We start from the raw sequence: 13,851 nt of genomic DNA, 5'->3' as shown, positions 1-13,851 counted from the left end.
GGTGGGGTGAGGTGGGATATTGGGAAGGAATTCCTCCCTGTGAGGGTGGGGAGGGGCTGGGCTGGAATTCCCAGAGGAGCTGTGGCTGCCCCTGGATCCCTGGAAATGCCCAAGGCCAGGCTGGAGCACCCTGGGACAGTGGGAGGTGGCCCTGCCATGGCAGGGGTGGGATGACATGATCCTTTTGGTCCCTCCCAACCCATTCTGGGGTTCCGCAATTCAAATTCCAGACCGTCTCTGACTCTCCCCAGCCCGTTTGTTGTAACTCCAGTGGCTCTAAGCAATCCTGGTGTCCCGGATGGAATCAGGAGCAGCTGAGGTGCCCACATCCAGGCCATGCTGAGGCTCTGCTGTGTCCCTGTGTCACTTGGCAGAGTGCAGAGACGCCCTCCTGCCCCTGCTCATCGACCAGCTCAGTGGGCAGCTGGATGACAACTCCTGCAAGCCCGACCACGAGGCCAGCTCCCAGCTCCTGAGCAGCGTCCTGGAGGTCCTGGACCGCAAAGATGTGGTGAGCACCAGCCCTCGGTTCTTCTTTTCAGCACTTACAGGAAAAAAAACCATCCTCAACTTGCTCTCTAGTGAGTCAGGGTTGTGATATTTATAGGAACTGTGGTGCCTCGCTGTGCAGCTCTTTGTAGTGGCTCTGTCTGAAAAGGAGCCAGGAGAGGTTGAATTAGTTGTTATCGCTGCTAGAAGCATTTACTTCCCTTTCTGGGGAGCAAAGTGTCATCCCAGCTGCTTTGGTGGCTTGTTCGGTAATTTGGAGCAAGAAAAAGGAGTGTTGTATGGTATAAAAACGAGGAGGTTGCTCGTTCTCTCTGTCAGCCAGAAAAATGCACGTCCCACTCTGGCCCTGGGAGTTGTTCTGAGTGGCTGTGAACAGAGTGGTTTAAACAGTTCAGAGAAAACAAATCAAAGCCCCAGGATGAGCTGATGAAGCTGGGACAGATCCAGTGAGGGAATTCTCCACCGAGTGTTTGAATCCATCGCTCGTGCACTTCAATCTCCTTTCTCTGCTCCCCCTCATGGCAATTAAGCCCTGCCAGGGCAGTCCTCGCACGCAGGGGGGCTGCCCCTGGCAGGCTGGGCCTGAGGAATGTCCCCAATGTCCCCTGCTGGCTGTCCCCAGGGCGCCACTGCTCTGCACATCCAGCTGATGATGGAGCGGCTGCTGCGCCGGATCAACCGCACCGTGATCGGGATGAGCCGCCAGTCCCCGCACATCGTGAGAGCCCTGCCCTGCCCTGCCTGCCCTCCTTCCCTGCCTGCCCTCAGTCCTCAGGAGCTTCACCTGTGGCGTTCATTCCCCTGGGTGCCTTTCCCTGCCTCCCCATCACCTTTGATAATGGGATTCATTCCCTTGGGAGCCTTTCCCTGCTTCTCCTCCTTCCCCAGCCCCTTTAACAGTGGGGTCCGTTCCCCCGGGAGCCTTTTCCTCCTCCTCCATCACCTTTAACAGTGGGGTTCAGTCCCCTGGGAGTCCTTTCCTCCTCCATCACCTTTAACAGTGGGGCCCATTCCCCCGGGAGCCTTTTCCTCCTCCTCCATCACCTTTAACAGTGGGGTTCAGTCCCCCGGGAGCCTTTTCCTCCTCCCCCATCACCTTTAACAGTGGAGTCCGTTCCCCCGGGAGCCTTTTCCTCCTCCTCCACCACCTTTAACAGTGGGGTCCGTTCCCCCGGGAGCCTTTTCCTCCTCCTCCATCACCTTTAACAGTGGGGTCCGTTCCCCCGGGAGCCTTTTCCTCCTCCTCCATCACCTTTAACAGTGGGGTCCATTCCCCCGGGAGCCTTTTCCTCCTCCTCCATCACCTTTAACAGTGGGGTTCAGTCCCCCGGGAGCCTTTTCCTCCTCCTCCATCACCTTTAACAGTGGGGTTCAGTCCCCTGGGAGTCCTTTCCTCCTCCATCACCTTTAACAGTGGGGCCCATTCCCCCGGGAGCCTTTTCCTCCTCCTCCATCACCTTTAACAGTGGGGTCCGTTCCCCCGGGAGCCTTTTCCTCCTCCTCCATCACCTTTAACAGTGGGGTCCGTTCCCCCGGGAGCCTTTTCCTCCTCCTCCACCACCTTTAACAGTGGGGTCCGTTCCCCCGGGAGCCTTTTCCTCCTCCTCCACCACCTTTAACAGTGGGGTCCGTTCCCCCGGGAGCCTTTTCCTCCTCCCCCATCACCTTTAACAGTGGAGTCCGTTCCCCCGGGAGCCTTTTCCTCCTCCTCCACCACCTTTAACAGTGGGGTCCGTTCCCCCGGGAGCCTTTTCCTCCTCCTCCATCACCTTTAACAGTGGGGTCCGTTCCCCCGGGAGCCTTTTCCTCCTCCTCCATCACCTTTAACAGTGGGGTCCATTCCCCCGGGAGCCTTTTCCTCCTCCTCCATCACCTTTAACAGTGGGGTTCAGTCCCCCGGGAGCCTTTTCCTCCTCCTCCATCACCTTTAACAGTGGGGTTCAGTCCCCCGGGAGCCTTTTCCTCCTCCTCCATCACCTTTAACAGTGGGGTTCAGTCCCCTGGGAGCTCTCAGTGGGCAGCAGTGCCTGATGAACTCATCTCTTTCCTTTCCCTGCAGGGTTTCTGTGCCACCCAGCCCCTAGAGGCCCCCGGTGTTTTTTGTGAGGGTTTAGGGTTCAGTTTATCCCGCTGCAGTTCGAGCTGAGTCACTGGGGGTGATTTCATTTCCTCTGGGCACAGAATTCTGTGTCAGGGCAGTGCCTGGCGCAGGAGCTTTGCTGCATTTTGGGGCTCAACAGGACGAAATGCTGAGGGGTGAGACCCCTCAGGGGCATTTCTGACCCCTGGGTGGCAGCTGGGCTGTTTAAATTCCCCCTGGATTTCGTGTACAGAGGGATGGGAAAGCCAAGAGCTGGGGATCTACCTGATTTTTTGTTAAGTCTGGAGTCACTCTAAAGTGCCGCTCACGAGGATTGCAGCTGGCCCTGCTAAATCTGAAAAAAAATCTGGAATTCAGAGAGTCGGCTTGGAAAAGACCTTTAAGACCTGATGGGGTGGATCAATACATATCCAATAAAACCCTGCGTTTGGAGGACGTGTCTCTCCTGTGATCCGTGGGGAGAAGGAAAGCCACGCCCAGATTTCCAAGCTTGAACTTTAGGAATTTCTTGCCTGGTTTAGACGAGCAAACAGTCTCAGGTCGATGCCAGGATGCAGATACGGAGGATTCTGATCAGTGATATTTGATTAGGTCACCCTGACGTGCCAGAGTGCGAAGTCACAGTGCTGAACCCAGGAAAACAAGCCAGTATTTAGTTGTTTGTTTGTTTTTTTTTCCTCATTCCAGGGTATTTTTGTGGCCTGCATGACAGCCATCCTGAGGCAGATGGACGATTTCCATTACAACCATTACATCAACACTTTCAAAACCAGGCAGGACATCATTGTAAGTCAGCCTGGCTGTGGGGAATGAGCTCATCATCATCATCATCATCATCATCATCATCACCACCCTCTGCCCTGCAGGCTCATTTCTCTGCCCAGTTTTGGGCTGATCAGCACTGGCTGTTGGCTGCTGCCACAATTTCTGGGGATTTATTGTTCCTGTCACCTTTGCTGGGCGTCAGGGGGGAGTTTGTTGCCTCGTTTGTGGCATTGAGGGAAAAAATATTTTTTAATGGGTAAAATGAAAAAGAAAAAAAGTGTTTGGTTTGAGTCAGGAAGCAGAAGAGGGAGTGAAGATGGGAAGGAAAAGCGTTTCCCCTTGTCTGGCTCTCACTCTGTGCTCCTGTTCTCTTTATTTAATTCTTTCCCCCTCCTCTGAAGTTTAATTAAGTGCTTGAATCTTGCTTCAGTGGCAGCGATGCAGGGAGTTCCCAAAATGTTAAAAGTTCACATCCCCAAAAACTTTGGGTATGAAACCAGGTGAAACATCACATTTCTGAGGGGTTTTTCTGCCTAAAATCAGAAGATTTTCTCCCAGACTCCCCAAAATTGCCCAAAGTAGTGTTTTGCCAAGACTGGTGCGCAACACGAGAACTGTTGGAGCTTTTTTGTCCCTTTATTCTTTATTTTGCAATTTGGGAAGTGGCTGTTTATTGAAATTCGAGCTGGGCAGGGGCCTGGAGTCGTGTTCTCCCTGTGCCAAAACCCACCAGAAGGTTTGGAATTCCCTTTGGGGGAGCCAAGGTGATCTTTTTTTTCCCCCTGTGCAGTTGGAATTAGGGAATTTCAGAGAAAATCACTTGGAAAAAAAAAAAAAAATCAGTTGTTGAGCCTAGAGTGGAGCAACACAGCCACCTACAGGTCGCTCACATTTGGTGTGGGCTTAGGACTGGTTTTAACTTGGGAAGGAGGAAGAAAGAAAAAAAAAAAGCTCAAATCAGGCAGATTCAGGAATTCTGGAAGTGTTCATCCAATGAAAAGATTTTCAGGACTGTTACGGAAAAGAACAAGTTCTAATCTGATTTTTAAACACCTTTAAATCTACAGGAGCGAACCTGCCTTGGCAGTGGCGTGGTAGTTGTTAATGCCAACAGAACACTTTCGTTTCTTTTATTTTTGTTGTTCGTTGTTGGGTTTTGTTTGCGCTGGTGTTTCCAGCCCTGCCTTGGCACCGTTCCCTGGTTATTTTAGCACTGTCAGGAGTTAATTTACATCTTCAAGGTGCCCGTGTCAAGGCCAGCCCTCTCCATCAGGCTCCGATTTAATCACGCCAAAAGGATTTTTACTGAGGCAGCACCGGCTGCTCCGTTTCTCCATCAATATCTTCATTTCTCCATCAATATCTTGCCAATTCTTTAAGCTGTTCAGCACAGTGGAATTTTTTTTGCTGGTGATCCTTTCAAGGGGATCAAGGGGATGGCTCCTCCTGTGACCTTCTTTGTGTCCCTCTCATTTTGGAATATCAGCGTGCTGCTGCAGAGAATGGAATTGATTTAAGGGCTCAGAGTGGCTTTTGTATCTGCAGAGACCACAAGGAGGAGATCAATATTCCTGATACTCCTTCTGCTCATCCCTGTCCTTTTTCCTTTTTTTTTTTTTCCTCTCATTCTGCAATTCAGCCTTGTTTTTTTCCCAGGTTTGAAATCTTGTTTGCAGGGTGTTTGTGCAAAAAGCGTCTTTGCTACAATAGCGTTGAATAATTTTAATTCACATCTCTGCTGTTACATTCGCTGCCTGTCCTTAAACTGGACCAGGAAAGATTTAACTAATTAGTGGGAGAAAATACATTATCATTTTCGCTTCCTGGATCATCCTGTTGCACTGTCACCACTCAGAAATTTGGGAACAAGCCCTGCAGTATTGGTTTTGCTCCCTAATCCAGCTCGTGCACGGGACTCCCTCCAGCAGAGCTTAATGCAAAACAGCAAGAGACAGATTTAATTAAAACAGACCAGCACTCCGTGCAGTTATTTCCTCCTCGGACGGATGAGATGTCGGGAATAATTCCGTTATCGAGATGAAATAACGAGCCACACAATGAGAGGCCCCTCTCGGGCAGGGCAGGGCACTGATCACCAATCAGCCTGGTCATTAATCGATGAAATCCCAAAAAATTTACACCCCCTGAGGTCGCAGCATCGCCTCTGTGATCCCACAAAACCTGCTGGGCTTTTTGTTTCCCCCAGGATTTCCTGATGGAAACCTTCATCATGTTCAAGGACCTGATTGGGAAGAACGTGTATGCACCCGACTGGATGGTCATGAACATGATGCAGAGCAGGTACAGCCTTAGGTCTGGCTTAAATCTGCCTGAAGTCTGGCTTTGGAGCCTCCCTGGGCCTCATGATCTTGCCAAGCGTGCCTTGAATGGTTTTGTTGGTTTTCCCTTAGAACTGGCTGAGCATTTGTTGGCATCCTAACTGAATAACTTTTTTTAGGATTGTAATATAAAAACAAATGATATTTAAACTTGATGCACGAGCTAAAACCACTTAGATAGTTGTTGTAGGTTGACTACTTAGATTATTTGTTGTAGGTCGACTAACAGGCAAATTTGCACTACTAAAAGCAAGTGAGCAAAAAGCACAAGTATAACATTTGCTTGAATAACATTTGATTGAACTCCGTATCTCTCTTAGGCTATCATTTAATGAAGAAATACTCCTGATTCTTAAACGTTGGGCTTCGGTTGATTGCTAGGCAAGGTTGCATTGCTGAAGGCAAACAAAACAAGATATGAACAAGATACTTGATTTGACTTTATGCTTTTCTTCTTGGCTTATACTTTGATTTAATGCACTTCCTTTTTTACTCTTAATTTCTAAGTAAATCTTGTAGCACTTCGTTGTTGTTTTTTTCCTAAATTTGTTTTGGAACTGGCTAAAAATATAAGGGCACCAAATTGTTTTGTTTGCATTCAGCTTTGCAAATTTAAAGCACACAATATTCAATATGAACTGTAATACAATATTAATAATATTGTAATAATACAATATTAACTGTAGCCAATAGCAAACGTCCTTTGTCCCACGTACAAGAACTGTAAATTTAAAGTTCTGGGTCAATGTTAAAAATCTAAGAATTGTTAATATCATAAAACTATTAGCACAGGCATGGTGTACATCATGTTATAACTTAGAATCCCAAAGTACAAAATAAAGTTTTTAGTTGCAGTAAGTGTGGAGAGTGACTCACACAGGGAGGTTCGTTTTCTTCAGCCACTTCAGGCTGGTTTAAATCAGATTTCAGCCAGTTTTAGTTCTCTGGTGGAACTGGAAATCTCTCCCAGAAGAACATAATCCAACCCTGTGTCTTCCTTCCACCTTCAGCCAGAGGAGCCTTTTCTGGTTTTAGTTCTGGGGGAATCACATGCAAAAACCTGAACTCAGAACTGGGCAGTGCTCAGCCACTCTTCCAGAGGGGAAATATTCCCGAAAATCCAACCTGGTGCAGCTTGAGGCTGTTAAACCAAGGGAGAATTTTGCCTCAGTGTTCCCTGATTTAGAGAAATTCCTGTTTTTTTGGGAGTTTCTGTTGCTGCCTCCTGAGCTGACACACGGGAGCTGCAAAGTCGTTGATTTTGTTGACAGAATCACCTTTCTTTGATCTTTTTGTCTCTTCAGGGTTTTCCTCCGGGCAGTGAACCAGTTCACCTCCGTCCTCAACTGCTTCTTCCTGGATGAAAAGAACTTTGAACTCCAGGTGATTGTCCTTGGGGATTTTCTGGATTTTTTAATGGGTCCCAAACCTGAGAGAACAATGAAATCCCGCTGTTGGCAGGCTGGATCTCACCCCATCTTCTCCTCCACCTTTCCCCCTCTGCACCCCAGGTCTGGGCTGGCTGGAGGCTCTGTGGATGCATAAATTCGATTTTAAGCCAGTTCCCTGCAGTTTAAAATTACTGGTTTAATTTGATTTTCAGCCAGTAGCTCACTGAGGTTCCCCCTCCTCGTGGAGGGAGCTCTGCATTTGGGACTGGGCAGTTTTATTTTTGTGCCCATTGTTGCTTTTCCTTTGCATCCTCCCATTTTCATCTCCTTTCTCTCCCCCAGCTCTGGAATAACTATTTCCACTTGGCAGTGGCCTTCCTCACCCACGAGTCCCTGCAGCTGGAGACCTTCTCCCAGGCCAAACGCAGCAAAATCATCAAAAAGTGAGTCTTTTTTTACATTTCAAGGACATTTCTGGCCCCTTTTTTTTTGCTGTCAGGGAGCTCCAGACACCCCACACAGCCCCAGGAGATGCTCATTAGGGCAGGGTGATAAAGGGGTGAGCAGGACAAAATCTCAGGGATGTAAATCAGGGCTGGTTTAATTTCGGTCAGGCAGATCCTGAGCTGGTTTAATTTTGGTCAGGCAGATCCTGAGCTGGTTTAATTTTGGTCAGGCGGATCCTGAGCTGGTTTAATTTTGGTCGGGCAGATCCTGAGCTGGTTTAATTTTGGTCGGGCAGATCCTGAGCTGGTTTAATTTTGGTCGGGCAGATCCTGAGCTGGTTTAATTTTGGTCAGGCAGATCCTGAGCTGGTTTGATTTTGGTCAGGCGGATCCTGAGCTGGTTTAATTTTGGTCAGGAAGATCCTGAGGTGTTCCACCACCTTGCCAGGATTCTGGCCACTGGAAGGTCTGTAATGGAAAGGTTGTCATGATTCCCAAAATTCCCTTAAGCAATCCCTCAGCCTTTATGGTCAGACGAAGCCTAAAACCCCCCCAGCTTTTTAATCCCCCGCCTTTTATTTTTTTCAGACCCATTCATAGCCCCAAACCAACAATTTTTAGTCACTGAGCAGCGTTTACTTCTTCATTTCCTTGGAATCTGGTGCCTGGATATCCCTGAGCATCCTGACACAGGCTTTTGTTGGGATTTATCCCCTTTTTTCCTGCAGAAGTGTCTTGAAGAAGCCTGATAACAAAATCTTTGTTACCTTGGTGGCCGCAGTTAAAGCTTTGGGGGAAAAAAAAAAACCAAATCCAACCAAAGTGGGATGGAGGGAGCAGGAAATCCGAATTCCCAGGAAATTCTGCTCTCAGCAGTCTGTCAGGATGAAATTTGTGGCTTCACTCCTTCAGCATTCCCAGGACCATTTCAGGGCTTGAGCCTCTCTCATCTCTTCCTTTGAATATTTTTTTTTCCCTAGGTATGGGGACATGAGGAAAGAAATCGGCTTCAAAATCAGGGATATGTGGTATAACCTGGGTGAGTTCCAGCTGAAGAATTATCTTTATTCCAGCTTTCAAATCCTTTTATTTCCTTACAAAAGCTGCACGTGTTTAATGTGGGCAAATGCACTTACAGCTCGGCTATTCCAGCACACAAAAACCTCTTTTTTTTTTTTCTGTGAATAACTCGGAAAAGCTGATGGTTTTTTTCTCCTCACATCAGCTGCTGAGGTAATTTCTTCGATTCCCTCTAAAAGATGTTCCACCATGTAAAGGATGAGTGGGATTTTGCAGAGAGCCCTTTTTTGTGTGTGTGTGCGTGTGATTTCACACAATTCAGCTCAGTCATTTCCTTGGGCTGTCCCTGAATTTTGGAGCTGTAACCTGTTAGTTCTTCCTTCAGTAACATCCACAGAAAATCCGCATTCTGAGCAGAGTGAATTTGGCGTGAATGCTCAAACACTGGGAAATCCAGTACGTATTTGACTTTAAATTTCATGCAGGTCCCCACAAAATAAAATTCATCCCAGCCATGGTGGGGCCAATCCTGGAGGTGACCCTGATCCCAGAGCCTGAGCTGAGGAAAGCGACAATTCCCATTTTTTTTGACATGATGCAGTGTGAGTTCAACTTCAGTGGGAACGGGAACTTCCACAAGGTAAGGGGTGCCAAATGAAATCAATATGTAAAACAGTACAGGATAGAGAGATATTAAATGCAGTATAATGTGGAATATTTGTATACAATATGTTAAAAAGACACGTAATTTCAATATGTATTAAAACTATAGTATCATATGTAATGATACATATTATATATATTATATGTATATATAATATACTATAGATATCACATGTATATATAAAATACTATATATATTATATAATATATATTTCATATAGAATATTTAATGTAATCTTACGTATATTATTTATACTGTAGTCTTATATATATTATATATATATTGTAATCTTATATTAATTATATTTGTGTATAAAATAGTTTTTATTTAAAATATTTTGTAGGTAAAATAATTTGTACGTACAATAACGTATCTAAATACGCTGCAGTACGTGTATTTGCAGTATCTACAATACATAATGCAATGGATGCAAAATATGCAATTTAGAACACTGAGGTCAGGAGCACCCCAGGCTGTTTCTGGTGCCAGCCCCTGCTGTCTGTTTGATTTTGGGGGTTTATTTTTATTTATTTTTTTGCATTTCCAGTTTGAAAACGAGCTGATCACCAAGCTGGACCAGGAGGTGGAGGGGGGCCGAGGGGATGAGCAGTACAAGGTCCTGCTGGAGAAACTGTGAGTGTTACCTTTTTTAAAAAATTTTATTTTACAATTATTGGGCTGCTTTTCCAATGAAAAGATGCCTTAATTGATTAATTATTCCAGTGAGCAGGGAGCTTGGTGCAGGGGTTGGAATTCTCAGTGCTCAGGGTTGAAGTTCTCAGTGCCCAGGGTTGAAATAATTCTCGGCGCTCAGGGCTGAAATTCTTAGAGCCCAGGGTTGAAATTCTTGATGCCTGGGGTTGAAATTCTCCCTGCTTGGGGTTGAAATAATTCTCGGTGCCCGGGGTTGAAATTCTCGGTGCCCGGGGTTGAAATTCTCGGTGCCCGGGGTTGAAATTCTCAGTGCCCAGGGCTGAAACTCTCAGTACCTGGAGCTGAAATAATTCTCAGAAATCAGGGCTGAAATTCTCAGCTCTCGGGGTTGAAATTCTCGGCGCTCAGAGTTGAAATTCTCCGTTCCCGGGGCTGAAACTCTCGGCGCCCGGGGTTGAAATAGTTTTCCTTGCCTGAGGTTGAACTTCTCAGCTCCCAGGGGTTAAAATAATTCTCAGTGGCCGGGGTTGAAATAATTCTCGGCTCCCAGGGTGGAAATCCTCAGCTCAGGGTGCCGGCAGTCCCCCCTCACCCCTCTCGGTGTCTCGCAGGCTCCTGGAGCACTGCAGGAAGCACAAGTACCTGGCAGCGCCCGGGGAGGTGTTTGCGCTGCTGGTCAGCAGCCTGCTGGAGAACCTGCTGGACTACAGGACCATCATGCACGATGAGAGCAGGGAGAACCGCATGAGCTGCACCGTCAACGTGCTGGTATGGCCTGGGGACACCTCCCCTGGCGTTTGGGGACACCCTTCTCCTGGGGAATGGGGACATCTCCCCTGGGTTTGGGCTCCTCCTGGATTTGGCCACCTCTCCTAGGCTGGGGACACCTCCCCTGGCGTTTGGGGACACCCTTCTCCTGGGGAATGGGGACATCTCCCCTGGGTTTGGGCTCCTCCTGGATTTGGCCACCTCTCCTAGGCTGGGGACACCTCCCCTGGCGTTTGGGGACACCCTTCTCCTGGGGTTTGGGGACACCCTTCTCCTGGGGAATGGGGACATCTCCCCTGGGCTGGGGGCTCCTCCTGGATTTGGCCACCTCTCCTAGGCTGGGGACACCTCCCCTGGCGTTTGGGGACACCTTTCTCCTGGGCTTTGGGGACCCCTCTCCTGGGGTTTTGGGGACCCCCTCCCCTGGGCTAGGGGTGCTTCTGGCGTTGGGACATGTCCCCGGGCTTTGGGACCCCTCTCCTGGGCTTGGGCATCTCCCCTGGGTTTGGGTCCCCTCTCCTGGGTTTGGGGCACCTCCCCTGGGCTTTTCTAGACCCCCCCTGGAATTCACTGGAATCCAGAGGAGGATTTCAATGAATTCCTCGTGCCGTTTTTGGGTAATGATGTGCCCAAGTCAGGCTCTGGAGCCGGAAGCACAGAAAAATGGATCAGTTTTCAATTGGCTGATCCTCCCCTGGAACACAGGCTGAGGATGCCTGGCTGATGGCCGGGATTCCTGATCCCCTGCAAAGAGCCTGTGTACCTTTAGACAAGTGATTTCCCTGATCTGTTCCCTTTTTTGGGCGGGGGTGGATCCACCAGAGCAGCCCAAATGACAACAAAAAATCCCTGAAAATGCCCAAAACCGCTTCTGGGGTTGCTGGTCTGGAGGTGATCCTGTGAAATCACAAATCTGTGCCGCTCCACCTCGCCAACGTTTGACTTTTTCTGTTGTTGGCAGAATTTTTACAAGGAGAAGAAGCGGGAGGACATTTACATCAGGTAGGGAGTGTCCCTCCATAAGCCCGGAAAAATCCCGTTGTTCCCTCGGGTGCAGGAGCCCTTCACACCCAGGAATTGCCTTTTGCTTTGCTCAGGTACCTGTACAAGCTCAGGGACCTGCACACAGACTGTGAGAACTTCACAGAGGCCGCCTACACCCTGCTGCTGCACGCTGAGCTGCTCCAGGTATGCCGGCGTTGGGTTTAAACAGCCCAGAATAACCACATCACTTTTTTTTTTCCATGTATTTCACTCCTGAGCTGCTCCAGGGATGCCGGCGTTGGGTTTAAACAGCCCAGAATAACCAAATCACTTTTTTTTTTTTCCATGTATTTCACTCCTGAGCTGCTCCAGGTGTGCCAGGTTTGGGGTATAAACCAGGCGCAAATAAATCAGAATAACCAAATCTATTCTATTCTATTCTATTCTATTCTATTCTATTCTATTCTATTCTATTCTATTATATATAACATATTATTATGTATTATATGTAATATATTATAAATTATTTATTATATTATAATGTTATTGTGTTAATTATAACATTATCTATAGCATAATATAATAATATAGTATGTAATAGTGTGTATATATATATATATATATGTAAAATAAGTGATCAAATTAAATAATAATAGGAAACAATTATTTTCCTTTTAAACAATAAAAGGAAAATAATTATTAGCATGGCTTTGTTACCTCCTCCTGCTGTAATGAGCCAGGGGAGAACATTTCAGCTTTTTATCCCAGCCAACTTCCTTTGCATCGCTGAGGGATCCGTTTGGAGTCACCGACCGGGAGGATTTCTCCGGAAATATTCCGGTTCTTTCACCTTTTTGCCTTTTTTTCCCCTGTGCCAGTGGTCGGAGAAGCCGTGTGCCCCCCACCTGCTGCAGAGGGACAGCTACTACGTGTACTGCCAGCAGGAGCTCAAGGAGAAGCTCTACCAGGAGATCATCTCCTTCTTCGACAGGGGCAAGGTGAGGGCTCAGCCCACTCCTGCCGCAGGGCGGCCAGGGAGATTCCCTTGGGTTTGGGTTCAGGGAGATTCCCTTGGGTTTGGGTTTGGGGTTTTCTGACTGGGAAAATTCCCTTTGGTTTGGGTTCAGGGAAATTCTCTTGGGTTTAGGTTCAGGGTTTCCTGACTGGTGAATTCCCTTGGGTTTGGGTTCAGGGAGATTCCCTTTGGGTTTGGTTTCAGGGAAATTCCCTTGGGTTTGGATTTAGGGAAATTCGTTTGGGTTCAGGGCTTCCTGAGTGGTGTATTCCCTTGGATTTGGGCTCAGGGAAATTCCTTTGGGTTTGGTTTCAGGGAGATTCCCTTTGGTTTGGCTTTAGGGTTTCCATACTGGGAAATTCCTTTGGGTTTGGATTCAGGGAGATTCCCTTGGGTCTGGATTTAGGGTTTCCATATAGGTAAATTCCCTTGGGTTTGGATTTAGGGAAATTCCCTTTGGATTTGGGTTCAGGGTTGCATTACTGGTAAATTCCCTTTGGGTTTGGATTCAGGGTTTCCTGACTGGTCAATTCCCTTGGGTTTGGATTGAGGGCTTTGAGGTCCCTTCCCACCCAAATTCCAGGATTCCCCGATGAGACAAACCCGAGGAGCCCCTGTGCAGGTGCTGTTGGAGGAGGAGATCACCTGAGCTCCTCTCTGTGCTGTTCAGACCTGTCCTTCCTCCTCCCAGTGCCTCAGTCTGTCCTCCCAGGATCTCAGGGCAGACCTGGCTCTGTAAATCACTCTCAGATCCCCAAATCACAAGATCTGCTTGACTGTAACAATCCCTGAAAAAAAAAAAAAAAAACCCAAATAAAATCACAGCAGAGTCTGAGGGAAACCTGGCAGAGCATGAAAGTTAAATTAAAAAAAAAAAAGAAGAAATTAAAATCAGCTGCGTTTTTGTTTACCTGTCTGTGCTGGTGGAGGCTTTTAACTGAGTCTTTCGTGTTTCCTGTGCTCTTCTTCCTCTCCCGCCTTCGTGGAGATGTGGGAAAAAGCCATTCAGCTGAGCAAGGAGCTGGCTGACATGTATGAGAACAAAGTCTTCGACTACGAGGGACTTGGGAATCTCCTGGTGAGGCTTTTTTCCCTTTCATTAATTGACTGCTTCAATTAATGCTGTTCATAGCAGGATAAGCCTAAAGTAAATTCACGTCGAAGACAAAAACAAACCAACTTAAGCCCATGGCT

General features: G+C 47.6%; 1 protein-coding gene across 1 annotated transcript in view; it reads left to right on the top strand.

Moving 5' to 3' along the window:
• Positions 1 to 13,851, top strand: part of DOCK5 (dedicator of cytokinesis 5) — an 82,423-nt gene that overhangs the window by 47,333 nt on the left and 21,239 nt on the right. The window contains exons 26-39 of the mRNA XM_066206365.1: positions 375 to 511; positions 1,133 to 1,228; positions 3,299 to 3,397; positions 5,583 to 5,677; positions 7,020 to 7,098; positions 7,449 to 7,549; positions 8,533 to 8,591; positions 9,058 to 9,212; positions 9,784 to 9,869; positions 10,502 to 10,658; positions 11,620 to 11,660; positions 11,756 to 11,846; positions 12,521 to 12,640; positions 13,646 to 13,735. Of these exons, the coding sequence (XP_066062462.1) occupies positions 375 to 511; positions 1,133 to 1,228; positions 3,299 to 3,397; positions 5,583 to 5,677; positions 7,020 to 7,098; positions 7,449 to 7,549; positions 8,533 to 8,591; positions 9,058 to 9,212; positions 9,784 to 9,869; positions 10,502 to 10,658; positions 11,620 to 11,660; positions 11,756 to 11,846; positions 12,521 to 12,640; positions 13,646 to 13,735 (1,406 nt within the window). The remainder of the gene's footprint in view (positions 1 to 374; positions 512 to 1,132; positions 1,229 to 3,298; positions 3,398 to 5,582; positions 5,678 to 7,019; positions 7,099 to 7,448; positions 7,550 to 8,532; positions 8,592 to 9,057; positions 9,213 to 9,783; positions 9,870 to 10,501; positions 10,659 to 11,619; positions 11,661 to 11,755; positions 11,847 to 12,520; positions 12,641 to 13,645; positions 13,736 to 13,851) is intronic.

This window comes from Chamaea fasciata, unplaced genomic scaffold (genome assembly GCF_029207755.1).
Source record: "Chamaea fasciata isolate MVZ Bird 193981 ecotype frontalis unplaced genomic scaffold, bChaFas1.0.hap1 SCAF_30, whole genome shotgun sequence".
Taxonomy (NCBI): domain Eukaryota; kingdom Metazoa; phylum Chordata; class Aves; order Passeriformes; family Sylviidae; genus Chamaea; species Chamaea fasciata.
Note: the sequence above shows the minus strand (reverse complement) of the source record. Positions and strands in the feature narration are given on the sequence as shown.